We start from the raw sequence: 20,607 nt of genomic DNA on the forward strand, positions 1-20,607 counted from the left end.
ACAATGTTATAGTAAGAAGGAGAGAGATGGGAGAGCGCTGCCTTGGGTCTCAATCAAATGTTGTGCAGTTGCTCTTCAAGGGAAAAGGGCATCAGAAACTTCAAAGTCAAGGAGGGTCCCGAGGCAACACTGCTATTTAAAGTTTTATTTTTTCCACACGCACCGACGCGTTTCGACTCGCGCAGGAGTCTTTTTCAAGGTGTCAATGTTATAGTATCATTACCCAGACATTGCTCAATGTGCCCTGTGTATCATCACCTTTAGGCATGACAATAGAAAATGTTATCAGTAACCAGTGTTGCCAGATGTGTCTGACCAAATCCCGCCCAAAAGGTTCTCAAAATGCGCTAAATTCCGCCCAAATTCAACAAATTATATTGACTTCTATGGGCTCAAAACAGCTGAAATTAAACACCAAATGGCCAATTTTCCCCGTTTTTACCCGCAGACGCTCATCCCAAGTAGTCCAATCTGGCAACACTGGCAACTACAGGAAAGCAGTTAATTTAATGGCCACAGTCATTTGTTTCTATTTTGTGAATAGAAGTGAAAGGCAAATGGAAAGTGTTTAATATTGCAAAACAGAAAAATGTGTGCATGGCAGTGAAGGAAAGAAAACATTAATAAGGTGTTTTCCATTTTTATTACATATAATTAAAAAATGTCACATTTAAGTAGTCATAACACCTATTAAGTCTCACGGCATACTAGGCCAATGGATGATTGCTCCAGACAGGCATATCTGCGAGCCTTCTCTCCGTCTCAGCTGTGATTGGCCAGCCCCAGGCCCTGAAGAATGATGTGAGGTTCCTGTTCACCACTTTGGAGAAGGTCTCAGCGTACGTGTTCATCTTGCCATCGTTGTCATTGGGCACACCTTCCATATCGTGGTAGGCAGCAAAGACCTTCTTAAAGGCATCCCATCCAAACTGCTCCTGAAGCTAGTGATGAGGAGGAAGATAAAGCAGAAGGGAAGTTTTCGACTCCATTACAATTAATGAATTTCCACTATGACATCAATAGTTTGCTTGGCATCAATAGAGAAACTGACTAACAGAGGCAGAGCAAAATGACAAAAAAATGTCATCGACACAAATATTTCTCTAGGAAATGGATGACTTGGAAAACACAAAAAGCAACTGCTGCAGTATGAATACTGTACGTAAGTAGGCCTATCTGAAAACAAACCCGTTACCTGCAAATATGTCTCAAGTGCCACCCAAACACTCCAGTTATTGATATTCCTCCCTCCTTTGACATAATTCTGGGTCCTCTCCGATCGCTTATGAGGTTCTAAAGAATCATGAGCTTTTGCCCGGTGCACGCCAAGCACCGTCTCGCTTACATACACCGACCAGAGGTTGCAGGTGGCCTCAGTGGTGTTTGGGCTGATCTCCCAGACACTTCGCTGCTGGTTGTGGCCCAGCTCATGGAGGGGGCCCCAGGCGTCCTTTTTGTTGGTTAGCTTTATCAGGTCAGGGGCCGATCCAGTGTGCATCATGATCGGATAGCCAGAATGCATGAATCCTTATCACCAAAATAGAAAAAGTAAAATTCACAAGACCAGATAGATAGATACATACTGTAGATAGATACATAGTAGATTCATAGTTCATCGACAAAACTCTAATGTAAAACTGTGATATGAAACCATGAAATGACTTTGAGCTTTGAATCTCTGATTCAATTAAATATACCTTGTATGACATTGCAAAAATCTTGTTAACCATGTAAAATTCGATAAACTTCCTTACCGGCAGATATCTGTACGTCCGCCACAAACCGCTCCTTACGTGGGAACGTGGCAGGTTTTGCTGCCAGGTCAGCAACAGCTCTCATCATTGCATCCCACTGGTCAGCCACCAGGTCTGGCCGTTCTAGATCCCTGATTACTTTAGAGTCAAGGGTGATTATGAGGTTCTCAAACTCCAACTCGGCCCATGGTGCAGGCTCATGACGCACAGTGTTCACCCAGTCATCTACGCTCGTCTCCCCTGAAAAACACATTTTGGAAGCCACATATTATGGAATGATCATAATAATCACTGCTTAAATTCCACTCAAATTAGTCCAAATTCTTCCAGATTACAGACTTGCATTACAGAAATTCATTGCTATTTTAGTGTAATGGTAGGTACTGTAAGCACCTCACATACTCAGACTAAATACCTTTCAAATATTGACATGGGCAAATTTCAGACTGTGTCAGATGTGGTAAAACACTGACAACATTGGCAAACGCGAGTGATACATGTGAATCATTTCAAATACATTTGCACCCAGACTCATTCGCAAACTTCACAATGGAACATTTGCTTACCTGACTTGTAGTATGGTGCTCGGACAGCTTCCTGCACCACAACCTCTGCATGAAACACTTCACATTGACGTGGGGCAACCAGGTAGATGAGACCTCCCCAGAGGTTCCACACCTGCATGATGCTATTGTCCACAGGGAAGCTCTCACAAACCACTGGAGCTCGTTTCAACACGTCCAACTTCCTAAGGTTGTCAGACTGGCAGCCAATCTGCACCTAAATTTGATTTAAACATATTATGAGAGATATCTGCACCTGCCTGTGCGGCATTGCACTACAATGGAATATACAGTACTAGATTCTAGAAATTAAACATAGGTACTTAGGATAAGAAGTTTATTACCTTCCAACCATTTCCCACTATTTGCTGAGGAAATTCAATATCAGTCTTCATGCCAGGGGAGAGGTACAGACCGGTGCTGATCCATTCTTCTTGTCCTGTAGCACAGCCAACACACAGATAACCGAAGACAAACAAAAACCCATTAAGGCAAATGGGATGATAAAATCTATCCTCCATTGTAAACAGGTTTTGTGTCTATTTTTCAGGTGCGTTACTGACCTGATGTCATGGCAGTAATGTGCAGTTTAGTATTGCTGACTGTTGGCAGGACAACAGGATCCTTGATGATGTAGGGCAGGAGAGCGTCTGGATCTGGGCAAACCTTGCACACCTCACTGGCAAACTCCAGCAGCATGCGTTCCTCAGTGTCACTCACTGGGCGATTTTCTGACACCTGTGGTACTTTTCCAGACTTCAACACATCTGTTAATGTGTCCAGCACCGAGGAGTAGGAAGCGCAGTGATGAGCCGACATGGAGAGGTAGTCTGCACAGTCCCTGCCCATCTTCTCGAGACAGCCCCTCTGATCTTTGCTAAGACTTTGGCTTTGAACCATGTAATCAGCAAATAGAGGCAGGAACTCACGAAACTGATACACCTCCATTAACTCTTTGCCAGAATGAGCGCTGTACAACTCTCGGTCTACAATGTTGGTCAGGATTGAGAGACCCATCTGATTGAGAATGCGGTTTCCTGGGTATTTCATCAGAACTTCAGCAGCATTGTTGCTGTAACCCCAGTACCAGGCATGGCCACCAATCAGCAGCCCTCCACCTTCAGCGACAAATTTCTGGATTTCTGTGCATTGATCATCACTGTATGAGGTGCACACATAGACACTGAGGCCATCAGTAAAATCAGTGACCTGACAGGAAAGACCTGACTTGCTTAGAGGATCAGTAGCTTGTCTCAGCCTAGGTACGATGCCAACTGTCCCATTGCGCCCCTGGTCTAGCCACTGGAGAGCTTGCAGGAAGAATGGAGATATAGGCCCTTGAGAAATGAAATTCTCATGGGTGGTCACAATGACTCTGCCCAGGCCGTACTGAGCTCCAGCAAGAAAGGCCCTTCCCTCAGGAGTGGTGGCGATGGGGAACGCCAAGGGACCATGGACCAGGACCTCTGATGGGATTGCATCTCCACGGATATCAAACTCTGACACATTCTTCAGCAGGAATTCCAGATCGTCGTCAGATTTTGCACTTCTCCTGTGAATAGTAGAGTAGAGTAGAGTAACTTTATTAATCCCCAGGGGGGAATTCAGGGAATTTAGGGGTGTCAGCAAAGTACAAACAGTTGATTTTCTCAAGCAATATTCAGTCATTGCTCCGTCTTCAATTAATGTCAGAAAAATAACTTACCTTGGTGGAAAAAGCCATTTAAAGACATTAATTCCACTGCAAAACCAACCATTCCATGTGTACAGTAAAAACATAGAGATATACAAGTGCCAGAAAGGTAAATTAACTTGTTCTCATTTCTAATTGTTACTTTAGCACCTGACCCCTAAACCCTCAGACCTCAAAAACAGTAAAAACAACATTCAGTGGAGATGCTTACGATGTTGAGCTCCATTTGAGAGGAAGGTCTGATGGCACAGCAATCTCTTCATGTTTCCCATAACTTTCAGTGATGTGAATTCCAGCCACCCCACACACCTGGTTTCCAGGGAAGCGTAGGAGCACCTTTTCCTCTGGATGGGTGCTCGACCAGTGCCATGCCTGGCCAGCCAGAAGAAGCCCTCCCCCTGCCTTTAAGAATTTCACCAGATCCTTAGCTGATGAACCCAAATTGTAGACATCTGTGACATAAACCCCCAAATCATCTTTGAACTGGCAGACTTCCACATCAAACGAGGACAGGTTCTCTACCATGCCACTGCAGCTGGGACTGACGCCTATTTTAGCCCTGTCAAATGAAGGTTGCAGCCATCTCAGGGCATTTTGCATTGCAAGTGGGAAATCCTGCAGGTATGCCTCGTGTCCCAACACCACTATGCGGCCAAGGCCATAGCACGAGGCAGCCATCATGACCTGATCTTTGCTGTTCACAGCTAAAGGGAAAGCATGGTGGCCATTCAGCAGCAGCTCGCTGGGTACAGGAGGTCCTTTGAAGGTAAGCTCCTGGATGCCTCGCATAATCGTAGAGTAGGCTCCTTGAAGACCTCTGTGTGAGAGAGATAAGAGTAAGAATTTACTCAAGGTACATACGGGTAGATGACAGTTAGGCAGAAAAAAACTATTTTTTCACAAAACATTGTTTATGAGGGAAAAAAGTATATGTCTACGTAGTGCAGCAATTAATCTTTCAAAAAATCCAAGTGTTCACAATGTTGGTCTATTAATTGATTATTTATTTACGTTGATAAAGCAATTTGCTGAAAATATGTCCTTTGGTGTGACGTTAAGAAATAAATATATTAAGTAATGTAGAAATAGCTTGATGGAGTTTTATGAACATTGTTACACTCTTCATATTTATTGAATTTTTTTTAAAGTCTTAATTTAATGAGAAATACAAAATTAAGGATTTTTCCCCCATTAGAGGTAAACTTATTAGAAATCATCGAGGAAATATAGGGATATCTTTCTTTTTAAATGTTCAAAATTGTCCGAATTCATACTAACATTTCAGGGATGATATTTTGTTCTTCCCTAATGCAATATTCAGTGTTTATCAAACGTATTGTTAAGCTCAAACAAATATTTGAGCGTTTTAAAAATATCACACCATTGGACATTCATGTCACACTAAAGAACAGAAATGCAAAACTGAGCCAGAAACAAATTCATCAACATGATTATTTTGTCTTTTGATCATAATGTAATGTTGTAGTTCATATTGACCTACACTTTATGCTTATAACTCTTTAAGTCTTAGGTTATCAGCCTATCGTAACACTTAATGACAGCCATGCGGTCATTAAATTTAACCTGACTCATACTGAAGTGTGACCTTGGCATGACCATCACACCTCACCCTCTTTGTAGGTATGCTATGACTGTCACACCATTGAACCTGTAGTGTGTAGTGGCCAGTGCCTGTTTGGTATCTCAAGCTGGACAGCACATTTATGCTATATTGAGCTCTCCACAGCATACTTTATTCATCTATACTTCTCTATCCTCTCTCACTCATCTTTCCTTCACTGTTACCGTTGTATTTGCACCATTAATTACATTTTATATCCTTTGACAGTATCTTAAATCAACAGCAAATATTCATTAACAATGTCTCAAAGTATAAATTCCAATGGCCAATAAAGGAATAAGTAATTTGAATACACAATATTTATCTAGTCAAACCATAAAATAAACAAAAAATGTACAACCAGTTGTTTTAAAAGCTATTTCTCAGATATCTAGTCCTTTGGTGTGACCTTTTGTCCTTTGGTGTGATACTCCAAAGTGTCACACCATAGGACTTTTACCATCACGCCATAGGACTTTTGAGCTTTTGAGTTAATTTAAAGGCCATGTCATTGCCAACTGAAATACAATTTCATCTTTAGTAAGATGCATTTGCATACATCTACATGAGAAAAAAGATGTAAAATATACACTTTTGTCAAAATGTATTTTATGACTGTCACACCAAAGGACTACAAAACGAATACATCTTGTGGTAGCAAAACATAATTGATTGATTGAAGAACTCCCTAAAATCCACCCTTGCCATTGGCTTCTTTAGGGTCTAAAGTCACAATTTATGTATCGCTGGAGCTTCAAAAGTAGATGATTATCCACAGAATTAACCAAAAGATATGATGTCACACCACAGGACATTGTTTTCTGTGACAAAGTATCATAAGTCCATACGGTCTCAGAAAAACAGGAAAATTAAGCATTGCCACTTGCTAAAATAGACACCTTGAAAAACATGCCAGGGTTGTTTAGACAAATAACTGAGCTTTGATTATTTATTTAAAAATGTTTTAATATGGAGAACCAGGCTTGCGACAGTCACACCATAGGACAAATGTGACATTTGACTCAAAATTAAGTATACTTATTTAAGCTCTGGATTTATTACACATTACTTGTTCACAACAACAACATTAGTTTAATCATTTAAAACATTGACAATTTTGAAAGGATGAATGTACTTAATTTTAAGAGCCTGTGACAGCAACATTTACACGTCACGTCATCTACCCATGTATATCAATACAGTATAAATGCCTTCTAAATAGAGATGTCCGATATGCCGATATTGTCCAACTCTCAATTTTCGATTCCGATATCGGCCGATACCGATGTCAATATATGTGGGTTATTTTTCCTCATAACAAATTTTAGGTATCATTACAAATCTGCTGTTGTGGAACAAAATATGCTTAATTTTATTGTAATGCCCCACTAGATGCATTCTCGAATGCAACAAATCTTTCCAAATATTAACATTGTCTATGCAAAATAGAAAAATAATTAAGGAGAAAAGTGTACAGTCATTCAAGCATTATTATATCGGTTTTGATAGGTCAAAAATCCGATACCGATATTGGCCGATATTACATTTTATGCTATTATCGGGCCGATAATATCTGTGGGCCGATATTATCGGACATCTCTACTTCTAAATATAATTTACATTCATATCAAATACAGATATTGTAAAATTGTTACCTTACCGTGACAACCACTTGAAAGGGATGCTTGATGGAATTGAGACAATTTCACGATGTCCATAATGCTCTGTGAAGTATATACCTGCGACACCACACACCCGGTTTCCTGGGAATTCAAGCTGGACATTTTCTTGGGGATTCGAGTAAGCCCAGTGCCAAGCCTGACCCGCAATCAGGATCCCTCCCCCCTCTTTTAGGAAACTAACAAGCTCCTCACTAATGCGACCCACATCATAAGCATCGGTGACATACACCCCCAAGTCATCTCTAAATGTGCACACCTCTGCTTCTACTGGGGAGATGTCATCAAGGATCGACTTGTAACTTGGATGGACACCTACTTTAGCCCTGCCAGAGGAGGGTTTGAGCCATCCCAGTGCATTCTTAACTAGATCTGAGAACTCGAACATGTATGCCTCATGCCCCAAAACCACTACGCGGCCAAGGCCGTAACGCGATGCAGCTACAAGGACGTGATCCTTTGTGTTCACAACCAAAGGGAAAGCATGGTGGCCATTCAACAGCAGCTGAGATGGAACTGACGGCTTGTCGAAGTTTAGTTCTTGAATTCCACAAATCAGGGTAGAATAAGCTTCCTCCTTTGCCATACTGGATATGTGTTGTGTGGCGATAGTTTGAAGTTACCAGCTTTTCTGACTTCTGACTGTAAACTCAGATATCAAGTTTTTATTTTGTCTTGGACTGGAGAGGTGTCTGAGCGGTCTGTAGAATCAAAACACACAAACACAACAGATTGTGGATTTTACATGAGGATATGTAACACACGTTCCTATGTTATACTCTAGTAGCTGGGCAGATTAGTGACCCCATACTTCAGTTTGTGATACTTGAGCCAAAATTGGCACAGATACTCCTTAGACATTACGACTATGAAAAAGCACACAGGCAACTTCAAATTTAAAATGGCTGCCCATTTTCCAAGATGGCTGCCATACTGATGTAAATGGGGCACCCAAGTCTCTGCCCCTTCCGAGAAGCTCAGGGACTGACTGGCTTGTAATGGACTGATCAAATCTATTTTCCGATCCACCCTGCATTCCCCCCTAGATCCCTATGCTATACCTGATAATTAATGACTAGTAGTCAAGGAGCCTAAAAAGTCCCGTGGGATTTTTTTGATGAAAGCAAGCCACCCATCCAACTGTCTAAAGGACACCCCAAATAACAATTAAAAACATGTTGGCAGTGAAATATTGTGCAGGGAAAAATTGTGAAGCATATAAGAAAATAACAACATTTTGGTCTCCAAAAATAGGACTTTGCAAAAACGCCTAGGCATACCCACATATAAAATGGTGTAGAAAACACAATTTTTGATATTTTGTTTTCAAATTTGAAATACAAGTTGTTCAGACTTGTGGCCTTTGTTCCATTATGTCTATAACCTGATACATTACAGTAAAAGGACTATGTAATATCTATGTATATATTTTTTTCTTTGGCGAGGGGAAAAAATGACAAAAACTTCCCAGAAAAATGAAAAAAGAGTTCCCAGTTTTCAGCAGAACCCTTTACAGTGAAACTGACAATAGATCACAAAACTAGAGGGTGTCTGCTTTCCAAAATGGGTGTTTTCATCTCAATAGCACAAAGGGTTGGGATACAGCAACCATTTCAATTTGGAGAGGCGTTTTCAGGCAAATCTGTCGGAATGTGAAGGGGTTAATTATGCAAGTTAGTAATAAATGGTGAAAATAATGATTTGTTTATTATGTAGCCTAAAGGGCAGATTATAGTTCAGCAACGGCGCCTGTTGCTTACGGTCGCTAACCACTGTTGATGTTATAGATCTGCGCACGAGGTCTCATGTCGTTAGCTACATTTGGCTACATAGCTACAAGGCTACAGTACAGTAGTCAGACTGGAGGCATTGTGCCGCGAGTGCAAAACTGATGTAAGCCCCTATTGTTTGTTTGTTACTTACTAATTCAGTCATTGTAGCATCATTTAGTTACAAAGACTAGAAAGAAAGCGTTCGTATTCCACAGAATATTGACAGTTTGGCTCTCGTAAACTACCGGAGAACTGTGCCGCCAGGAGAACAAGGAAGTAGCGAGACGACCAATCACAGCGCCTTTTCTCTGCGACCTTCGCAACCGTCTGTCGCGTAGTCAGGATTTTTTCGAGGCGCGCGACGACGGTTGCAGAGCCTCTGCGCGGGGGGTGTGGTCGCGCACAGACGGTTGCACAGGCTCTGCAACCGTCAGCGCCAATAAGTATAAATTGGCCTTAAATCAACTGAAAATCACAATGAACTCCAATTCACAATGTATATTATAAATGTTAGACTAGACAATGTTCAATGTTCAGTCTAGGCCTGACTAGGCCACACACACACACACACACACACACACACACACACACACACACACACACACACACACACACACACACACACACACACACACAATAATAAAATGAGCAAATAAATACATTTAAATGAATAAACACATTTTAAATGAAGGCTCCTGCCTCCTACCTCCACAGCGTCCTCGAGGCCAACTGGCCTTGGCTGACTAGGCCAGACACTAGGCCTGACTAGGCCACACCGTCCCAGGCACCATCACGTTAGACACACGCACACGCACACACACACACACAGGCCTAACAAACACACACACTCAGAGAGAGAGGCCTAACACACACACACACACACAGGCCTAACAAACAGACACACTCAGAGAGAGAGGCCTAACACACACACACACACACACACACACACACACACACACACACACACACACACACACACACACACACACACTCTCTCCTCTCCTCTGCTCTCTCCTCTCCTCGCCCCTCCTCTCCTCTCCTAACACACACACACACACACACACACACACACACACACACACACACACACACACACACACACACACACCTTCGCACGTCGATGTTGAACTGTGCCTAAACCAAACTCATTCCTAAACCTAACCTGTCAGTGAAAAATGTGTGCACACCAACCTATAAGCAAGTGGAACTGTGCCTAAACATAAAAAACTCATTCCTAAACCTAACCTGTCAGTGGTTCATTGTTCATCTACTTCTTGCGCAAACTAAAGAAGGCAAGTGCTACACCCTCCATCATGATAACATTCTACAAAGGAACCATAGAGAGTGTTGTGTCCAGCTGCATCACAGTGTGGGGAGGAAGCTGCACGGAGAAAAACAGGAAGACACTCCAGCGTGTTGTGAACACAGCGAAGAAGATCATTGGAGTACCACTCCCCTCCCTGCAGACATTTTACACCGCACGCCTCACCCGGAAAGCACTGATGATCATCAAAGACACAAGCCACCCAGCACTCAAACTGTTCAGCCTCCTGCCCTCTGGAAAGAGGTACAGGCGCCTCCTTTCCCGTACCACCAGGCTTGCGAGCAGCTCGATGCACCAAGCAATCAAGATACTGAACACTCAACCCACTCTCCCTCCACTGTCAGCCTCTAGCCAGCCAGGCCACTGACAACCCCCCCCCCATCCCCACCACCATATCTGCGACTGAACATTCCACCTGCACTACTACATCTGTGACTGAAGTTTCAACCTGCACTAACTCAAAACATGCACACGCACACACACGCACACGCACACGCACATAAGCACACTGCACTTTCTGCACTAAACCCAAACATACACACACTGACACACAACTCATATACACACACACACACACACACACACACACACACACACATACACACAGACGCACACCGCACTTTCTACCTGCACTAAACACACACACACACACACACACACACACTGCTGCTGGTGTACTTGATAGACCTTTTTTAATATTTATTTTTCTTCAAATGCTACTATTACTATTGCTATTACTATGTCAGAACGCTACAAAGGACTTTTAGAAAAAGCACAACAAAATACCTCCTCTTAATGTATGTTCTCTACAAGTCTTCTGTTGTCCAGTCTTGCACTTTAAATGTCTGTATGAGCACTGTATGTCCATACTGTCTTATGTCCATGTATGAGTACTGTCTATGTCTATACTGTCTATGTCCTTACCTAGATTAGTCTATGTCTGCATGGGAAAGCAAGAAATGTAATTTCAAATTCTTTGTATGACCAGTGCATGTAAAGAAATTGACAATAAAACCAACTTGACTTGACATTGGTTCATTGTTAGGCACATGTACGCTTACTGATGTTTAGGGTTACGCACACATAAACACATGCCCTTACTGACGGTTAAGGTTAGGAATAGTTAAGGATTGGGCACACTGTAATAAACACATGCCTTTACTGACGGCTAAGGTTAGGCATAGTTTTAGGGTTAGGCACATTTACGCTTGAGCAGCAAAAAGCATATCCACCTGTACTGACGGTTAGGGTTAGGAATCGTTTTGATTTGGGCACATTTTCGCATGAGCACATTACAATTATTCATGTCGGAAAAGCGGCATGTTTCAAAACTATATAGTATCATGCCCCTATTCCGACAATGGAAATAAATAATGTCGTAGTAGTGGTATGTTTTTTTTTTTTTTTAATGAAAATGCTGCTACTCCGACAATTGGGTGCTAATGTCTGAATAGTGACATGTAACCATTATTATTTCATATACTTGGAGTTACTGAAGCTGAATATGGATGAAACAGGAAAGAAAATGACCAAACAAATACATTTTAGGTTGCGGTATAGCCGGAAATATGCGGCAAGGATACGGTTTCTACGTGTGGTCCACCATGCTGGCCAGCACAATATTTCAGACTGCCAACATGTTTTTTATTGTTATTTGGTGTGCCCTTGAGACATCTGAATGGGTGGCTTGCTTTCATCAAAAAAATCCCACGGGACTTTATTTCGGTGAAAATGCTCCCTGACTATAACCAATGCCTGGCGAAAATGAGAAGTCTTACGAGACCAGTCCAAACCTTAAAAATTCACTGCTATCATATGTGAAATCCAGAGCACATGCCAAACGGAATCAGGATTTAGCTCCACTCGCTCCATTCACTCCCATTCAAAATGTTGTGAGTTACAGCCCCATGGATCGGAACTAGAAGGGCGTGACTTGGATGCCCCATTGGCATCTGAAACAATTGTTCAAATGCCGATACTAGCACCAAACCTGGTACAAATACTCCTCAAACAACTCTTTTGAAAACGCATGCATGTCACTTGAATTTCAAGATGGCCATCAATTTTCCAAGATACTTCAATACTTCATACACCAATACTTCAAAAGAAAAAAGTTTACCGGACACTTATTTAACCTTTTGCTTGTTTATTCAGTTTCACCATCATGTTCGCTCAGGCATTACCTGAGATCTGTCAGGTGTGACGTAATACCATAGACTCTCCATAGTTTTTCTATTGTATATAGTTCTATGTATTACATTGTGCATTTAAAAAAATACTCTGACTTTAAGGGAAGATCATGTGACACAATGCTATTAAGGCACACCTGACAGATCTCAAGAATGCCTGAGCGAACCTGATGACGCACAAAGGCAAAACACGTTGTTCGCTCTGAATAAACAAGCAAATAAGTGTGCTGTAAACTTCTTTCTCTTGAAGTATTGAACACTCCTGTGTTCACCTAGAACCTGTGCATGGATCTTTGAACTGTTTGGCACTTGTATCACTGTCTGTATTTCCTGCAGTACTTCTACATGTGAAGAGTTTATTTGCAGAACGGTGTATCTCCATTTTTTTTACTTCTGCATTTTATTATTGGAAATGACTGTTCAGAGGTCCTATTACCTATGTGCATATTCTTACCATCCAAATATTTTGAGAACATACTATTTTAACCTATATAAAATACATTTTGCAATCCAATTCAATGGAATTCCCAATACAAATTTCAACATTCTACAAAATGGAGATACACCGTTTTGCAAATAAACTCTTCATGTGTTTGTCGCGACCATTGAGGAAACTGAGCAGCAATATCGTATTTCAATATACCCACATCCTTTTGTCATGTCTAGGGAGTATTTTCTACCAAATCTGATGATTGTATTACTATTTTAATAACAAATGTTTCAGTCAACATTTACACATATATGTATGGTGGCCACCTAGGAAAATGCTTTCTTGGATAAAATCTTGGATTGCGAGTAGTCTGCATGCCTTTTCAAAAGGAGTGTGTCTAAGGAGTATCTATGACAATTTCAGTGCTTGTATCACCACTTGAACAGTTGTTTCAGTTGCCAATTCATATCTGTATGGTAGCCATCTTGGCAAATGGGCAGCCATTTTGAACTTCAAGTGGCCCGCATATTTTTTTTGAAAACATGCCTAAGGATCATCTGTGCCAATTTGGGTGCTTGTATCATGAACTGAAATATCGGATCAAAAAAAAGGGTCTAATCTACCCTGCTATAAGGGGCAAATAGCATTTCTTCATGAAGCTATGTTGTATATAATCACCATATTACCAAATCACCATATAACTACCTTACTTTCACATGTTTTTTTTTTGTTATGTTGAATCCCATGGAATAAATTAAACTTATACCAAAAAGCAACTTTTAACAAAAAAAACATGATAACACTTTCTATGAAGCCCATGTCTATAGAGCATTATGAGCACATTTATAACAAATTATAATGCACATTATTATATTATAATAATTTATTATTATAATTACTAACAGCAATTCTTACTTTCATGATGCATTATGTTAACAGTAATGAATAACCATGAATCTAGCTTATAATGCTTTATACTGTAAATCCAAGGGTGTTATGAGTGCTCATAACTGGATATAAACTACAGGCTGATGGGGCTTACAGTACATTACAGTATGATGCATCAAGGGCGCATATGTATAGCATAAGCAGATGTGCATCCATATAGAAACATTCACTTTACTTACAGCACACACATTGGCACGACTATAAAAATCATCACATGGAACATTTATAGTCCGATGCTTATGAGCCCTCTTTATGACAGTAGTGATCAATCCGAGGTCTATGTGCATAGAGGGGTATAAGGCATCAGGCCTGAGCTCATAGACATTGTACATTGCATAAGCCCCATCATCTTAACCAGCCTGCTAGTTGTTAAAGCCGAGTCATAAGCATTCATAAAAAACCCTTTGAGGATACGTCATAAGGCATTATAAGCCAGATTCATGGATCAGATAGAAAGATGCGGAGGCACTCAAGGTTGCAATTTGTTTTACTTTTTAAAAAAGTAAAGTCTGCCTGATGAAGGTCTAAGGACCGAAAGCTTGCAAGTCAAGTAAAGCTTCTTTGCACAAAAATAGACCTGAAGTGTGCAGATTGTCTTCTTTTTATAGAGAAATTTCTACTGAATCCTGCACCTTCTAAAACAGATTGCACATTTAAACAATGAGCGTGGTGGGCCTTTATCAACAATCTCTTAAGTTAAAAAAGTTTACAAGTTAAAAAAATGTGCAACCTTGAGTGTGGCCTCAGCATCTTTCTACCTGGACCAAGTGTTGACCAAGTTTTTGTTGAGAGGTCACGCATCCTTACACTGGATGAGGCACCCAAGCAAACAAAAAGGTTTTTGTGAAGACACCTGACCCAGAAGCACTCCAATTACCTGCTTGCTGTAAGTATTAATGGATATTCATAAACTAGTTAATATTTTTAAATGCATCATATGAAGCTATTATTAGGAGTTTATAGTTCCATAATCAGTGGTGGACGAAGTACAACCAGTTATGTCATACTTGAGTAGTTTAAGCGAGTTCACAGTTTACCTGTGGCCCATTGAAAAACTAACTCAAGTTCAAGGTATAAAGGTAAATAGAAGTATTCAGCCTCACGGATTTTTTACTACTTGAGTCAGTAGAGAAGTTACAAAAGTAATCTGCCGTCAAAAATTGCTTAAGTATTAAAAGTACATAATAAAAACTTAAAAATGAAAGCCTTTGAGTGGGCAAGTTTATGGATTGACAATTAATTTTTAATATTTAAGTTGTTTGTAGGCCAAGTATTGCACAAATGTGTGGGGTTCATTATACTAATGTAACTATCCTTCTGATTTGCAATAGGCAAATACCAACTAGGCCATAAACAGGCCTCAGAATGCTCAGAAGGAAACACTTGTGGAGTAAGTTCCATTGGATATTAATAGGCATCAGAAGTTACATTTTTACCTTCTCTAAACATTTAATACATGAGACCCTGAACATGTCACAATAAAAATAAGAAAATAAGAAAAAAAAGGAGACACATGAAAGGGCCATTAAATTAATTATATGTACAATGATTATAGGCTGAAAATTGATTAATATGCCTATTAGAAACAACTACCACATATACCCCCCAGCCGTAGGTCCTAACAGTCCACTATAGGCCTACTTATTTGTGACAGGCAAGGTGTTTGAAGTTAGAGTAGCCTATAAAGTACTTTATGTTTAATTTTTGTTATAATTATGGTTTTGGTAGACCTCTTCTTCTTCTTCTTGTTATTATTATTATGTAGTTATGTTAAGGTTGGCTTAGGCCTATGTATGGACAAACAGACTTCTTGCGATTCTAAGCTACCTTTAAAGATAGGAACATCTTCATATAGGCTACTTGTAATGGTCTCTATTTGCTAGATGCCAATGATTTGCAATAGCCTACTTGATACAACTTATCTGTCTGATCATGAAAAAGTCTTTTGTGTCTGTGCACCTCACTGGGCCAATATTTAGCCAAAGTCTACTTTTTTCTCTCTTTTTTTAAACTTTGTTACTATTGTTTTTTTTACAATCTCACTTTGGTGGTATTGCCAGTGCTTTTCATATCCACTGCCTACTGACTTGACCGGAAAGGATACATGTTGCAAGGATACATGTTGCATGCAGCCTCTTTGCAACATGTGGTGGCCAAGGCAATCCTCATGTAAAGATACAAAATAACCCTTTACACAAGCCTCTTTTCCATAATGTTGAAGCAAGTTTTTTGATGACAGGGGAGTCTATGAGACAAGTATTTGATATCCCCAACTACATCAGAAAATACGGCAATGTATTGAGGGGAAAGTCTATCACGGAGTTGTGCGCCTGGATGGTTTGGAATAAGCAGCATTAGGCATCCTGTGCAGCTTACTTGACTCAAGAAACCAACACGCTACAAAACCGGCAATTAGCCTATGTGACTCTATTGTAAGCCACAAGGCAGATATAGCACAGGAAGTCGCAACAGTGGAAACATCAGTGGTCTGGCTCTGTTGGCTTCTGTTCTAAAAATAATACTGTACAGTAGAGCTTGTTGTTACGTGACACATTACAACCAATCACAATGGCGAATCTCTGAGTCTGCCAATCGGACTCAGTTTCACTTTCTTCACACCAGCGTGAAATCTCAGATTTCATTTGACTAGGGCATTGAAAATTAATTAATTCACCTGCCGTGTATCGCCTTAAATAAAAAAGGAACGAATAGGCTAAGGAACGAGTGTTTCTGTAAATGTAGCGAAGTGAAAGTAGGCCTACTAAATTTCGCTTTGAAATGTAGTGAAGTAGGCCTAAAAGTATAAAGTCTTGCCAAATAAAAATGTACTTGAGTAAAGTATGAAAGTATGAAAATGTTACTTAAGTAGGCCAACAGTAATTACATTTACTTCGTTACTGTCCACCACTGGTCATAATACATTATAAGTAGCCTAATTACAATGTACAAAGTACAATAGGCCTAAGTTATACATAAATACAATAGGCCTACAATACAAGTTATAAATACACTTAAAATGCGCTATAGATATGGGCTTCATAGAAAGTGTTACCAAAAATATATATTTTTAAAAACATTATTTCAGTCAAGACACACTTTCCTAGCCTGGTCAACACGCAGACCCTCATGCATTTTTGCCCAACTTTGTGAGCTGAACAACCATTGCGTGAGAACCAGGTTAAAGCTTTCCACCCCACAGCTCGCTTTCCTCCACATATCTCTTTCCCTGCAGTCATGCAAAACCTCACTGCTGACGTGATGGTTCTAGCTTGTGGTGAGAGCCACCGAGTTTCCCTCTCTCTCTGACAGTCACGTCGCATTTGCACGTTTGGGTTTTTTGCATGAAACAGGCAGATAAGACTGAAAAAAAAAAACAGTTGAGGATACTGTAATCCGTTAAGCAACTGTGGACTTTAACCTATGACTGACTTTAATTCTGCAAGTCTCAGTCTGTGTTGTGAGACAGACAACAGGTAGCCTATTCAGCAAGCCGAACCATTTTGACAGGCACTGAGGGAATCAGTATGCCATTGGCTTGTTATTATATCCCCGAAACGCGGAGCGTCGGGGATGTAATGGTTTTGCGTGCGCCGCCGCCGCGTCCGCGTCCGCCGCCGCGTCCGCGTCCGCCGCCGCCGCCGCGTAAGGTCTTTCGTGTTAACGCGATAACTTTTGAACGGATGTTTGGATTTGTCCCAGATTTTTTGGGTGAATGCTCTAGGGTAGGTTCATGAACTGCTTCGAGTTGGGAGGTCAACACTTTCAAGATGGCTGAATTCAAGATGGCCGAATTTTTGTTTGGTCCATAACTTCTGACCTGGTGGATGGATTTGTCCCAGATTTGGTGTGTGAATGCTCTAGGGTAGGTTCATGAACTGATTCGAGTTTGGAGGTCAACACTTTCAAGATGGCTGAATTCAAGATGGCCGAATTATTGTTTGGCCCATAACTACTGACCGGTTGGATGGATTTGTCCCAGATTTTGTGTGTGAATGCTCTAGGGTAGGTTCATGAACTGATTCGAGTTTGGAAGACAACACTTTCAAAATGGCGGAATTTTCATTTGGCCCATAACTTCTGACTGGGTGGATTGATTTGCCCGGTAACACCTTATTTTAATGGTTCACCATTTCAGTGAATCTACCATATTAGGTACAGTGTAATAACCAATGTAACAATATTTAAAACCATTTAATACTAGTGTAATACCAGTGTAACAATATGCAATATCATGTACAGTGTAGTAACTTGTGTAACAGTATGCAATACCATGTAATATAGTGTAATACCAGTGTAACAATATGCAATACCATGTAATACCACTTACGCACAAACACATGATGTAAGTAAAAAAAATGACATTGTATTAAATATTGTTACACTGGTTATTACACTGTACCTAATGTGGTATATCCACTGAACCATTAAAACAGTATTACCATTTGCCCCATTTTTTGCTTCATTTTTCACAATAGTCGTTTGGTTTTAAGCCTATGCGCGTCATGTCACGTCTGTATATACGTTTACGAAATGGTGGACGGGAGTGGTAGGAATGATGGGGGACTGGAAGCGTCGCGTTTCGGGGATATACCTTAAGCAGTCGAAGGCGACTGCACAGGCAGTCTAGTTGTTATTAGGTCACATTCTGACGACGATTACACACAGCTAAAATACAGCACATTGCAGCAGTTCACTAGCCTCGCGAGCCATCTTACGTACTTCCGCCAAAGGATTGGCTCCAAATACGAATTGAAATGGTAGTATTATGGGATGGTCAGGACCAGGCTAGCAGTTCACCTCATTAAACCTATTTTGCAGAGAACCTTGTTAAAGGTAGCGGTTACCAAAATGGTAATGACTGGACCTTGAGGGATAAACATAGGGATATAATAGTATTGTGATGTAGTTGAGCTTTTCAGCAAAGCGTTAGAGGCATAATATGCTTTCTTTCCCTTAGGCTACTATACATCATTGTAATACAACTACTGTATGGCTCCATAGTCTACTGCCAAACAACCCCCCCCCCCCCCCCCCCCCCCCCCCCACCACCACCTCCACCCCCAAACTCATGTAATTTGTATGTCCAGTCAATACACCAGATTATAAGAAGTCTGGATGTGGTGTACCCACTGTTTGACTAGAATTCCTTAATACAGGTTTGTAAAGCACCTATTCAGGCCTACTTACTTAGATGTACCTATCCTAAGACCATTTATTAAAAAAAGTCTTAATAAGGAACAAAACGTTTACTTACATTGTCTATTGAAGACTTAACAAAAGTGCTGCAATCTTGTTCTCTGCCACAGCCTGTCTGTCCTGTGCAAGACTACAGGCCATGACAATCAGTAGCCTATATACTGGAGCAAAAGGTGGAGCCTCAGAGAGAGGTGGGCTGTTTTCCCTTGTCTGGTCATCTTGTTGGGCTGCTCAGTTTGTCTTTTGGGAGAGTTTGACAGGTTGTCTCTTCTCTGTCAACTTGATCTAAGGTTGCGCCTCAGGACAACTCACTTTGAAAGGGCATAACTCCATGCAGACAAGAATGTTGGTAGCCTAAACATGTTAGAGCTGCTCAACTTTGTAATCGACTTCCAGACAACACAAACATTTGACTACTGTTGATATTTTCTGGACTTGATGTATGGCCAAACTCAATTCAGGTGTTTTCAATCAATTATTTTAAATGTATTCCCCATTTTGACCTTTTTATGGCATGTCTTTTGGTCAAGCTTATGGATGTGCCCCAACAGTATAAATGTATATTATCCTCGACTCATTGGACTCCAATTTTTAAGCTTTCCTTCAAGTGTGTTCTTGATTGCACTGATATTTTTGTCTTCAGAACACTTAACAAAATACAATTCACTCGGGATTTAACCATATCACATGAGCAAGATGACAATAGACTATGTTATCAGCAACTACGGGAAAGCAATTCAGTTTATGACCACAGTCCTTTGTTTTTGCCGATGTCCCTTTGCCTTTGTCTTGTTCAAGTTACCACAGTAGTTTCCACATTGGAGTTAGTTCTACCCAACACATTCCCACAAATTCATTTTCTTACAATTCCTGTACTTACGTACGTATGTTATTTACTTATTTTTCCTCATCGACGGCCATGTCCAATCCTTCATTACTTGGTATGGTATAAATTAATGCATTGCTGAAGTGAGCAAGGCACTGTAGGCATACAGTATGTAGAAGGGACGGAAGGATCTGCACACTGTTTGGAAAAAAAACTTTATTCATTGGGAGCAATGTTTCGATCATAGATCAAGATGCCTGAAGAATATCTATGATCGAAACGTTACTCGCAATACATTAAGTCTTTGGCAACCCATGTGCCCCCTTCTACATACACTATCTTTTTTGATCTAGCACCTGCTGATGCTTTTCTGCTAGATGTCTGTGCCTTCCACAACACAGGGCACTGAGGGCACCAGAGGTAGAGAATCTTAATAAGACAATAAATGGTTGAAACATAGTTCTGCCATGGAATAAAACAACATACCCAAAAAAAGGATTTCAAGTGTGCTAACTTGTCAATCAAAAGCTTGGATCAATCTTTTGCCAAACGTGCCGACTTCTCAATGAAAAGCTTGAATCAAACTTTTTCCTGCACTTTGATCAGGGATGT

General features: G+C 40.6%; 1 protein-coding gene across 1 annotated transcript; it reads right to left on the bottom strand.

The window, feature by feature from the left end:
- Positions 1-233: 233 nt before the first annotated feature.
- Positions 234-19,402, bottom strand: LOC134453647 (TRPM8 channel-associated factor homolog). Its single transcript, XM_063204433.1, has 9 exons — positions 19,228-19,402; positions 7,292-8,011; positions 4,222-4,827; positions 2,881-3,869; positions 2,662-2,756; positions 2,321-2,534; positions 1,755-1,994; positions 1,196-1,527; positions 234-941 (listed from the first exon to the last, which is right to left on the bottom strand). The coding sequence occupies exons 2-9, from the start codon at positions 7,894-7,896 to the stop codon at positions 708-710; spliced, it is 3,315 nt and encodes a 1,104-aa protein (XP_063060503.1). The 5' UTR covers positions 7,897-8,011; positions 19,228-19,402; the 3' UTR covers positions 234-707.
- Between the last annotated feature and the right edge of the window lie 1,205 nt (positions 19,403-20,607).

Source organism: Engraulis encrasicolus, chromosome 8 (genome assembly GCF_034702125.1).
Source record: "Engraulis encrasicolus isolate BLACKSEA-1 chromosome 8, IST_EnEncr_1.0, whole genome shotgun sequence".
In the NCBI taxonomy this organism is placed as follows: Eukaryota; Metazoa; Chordata; class Actinopteri; order Clupeiformes; family Engraulidae; genus Engraulis; species Engraulis encrasicolus.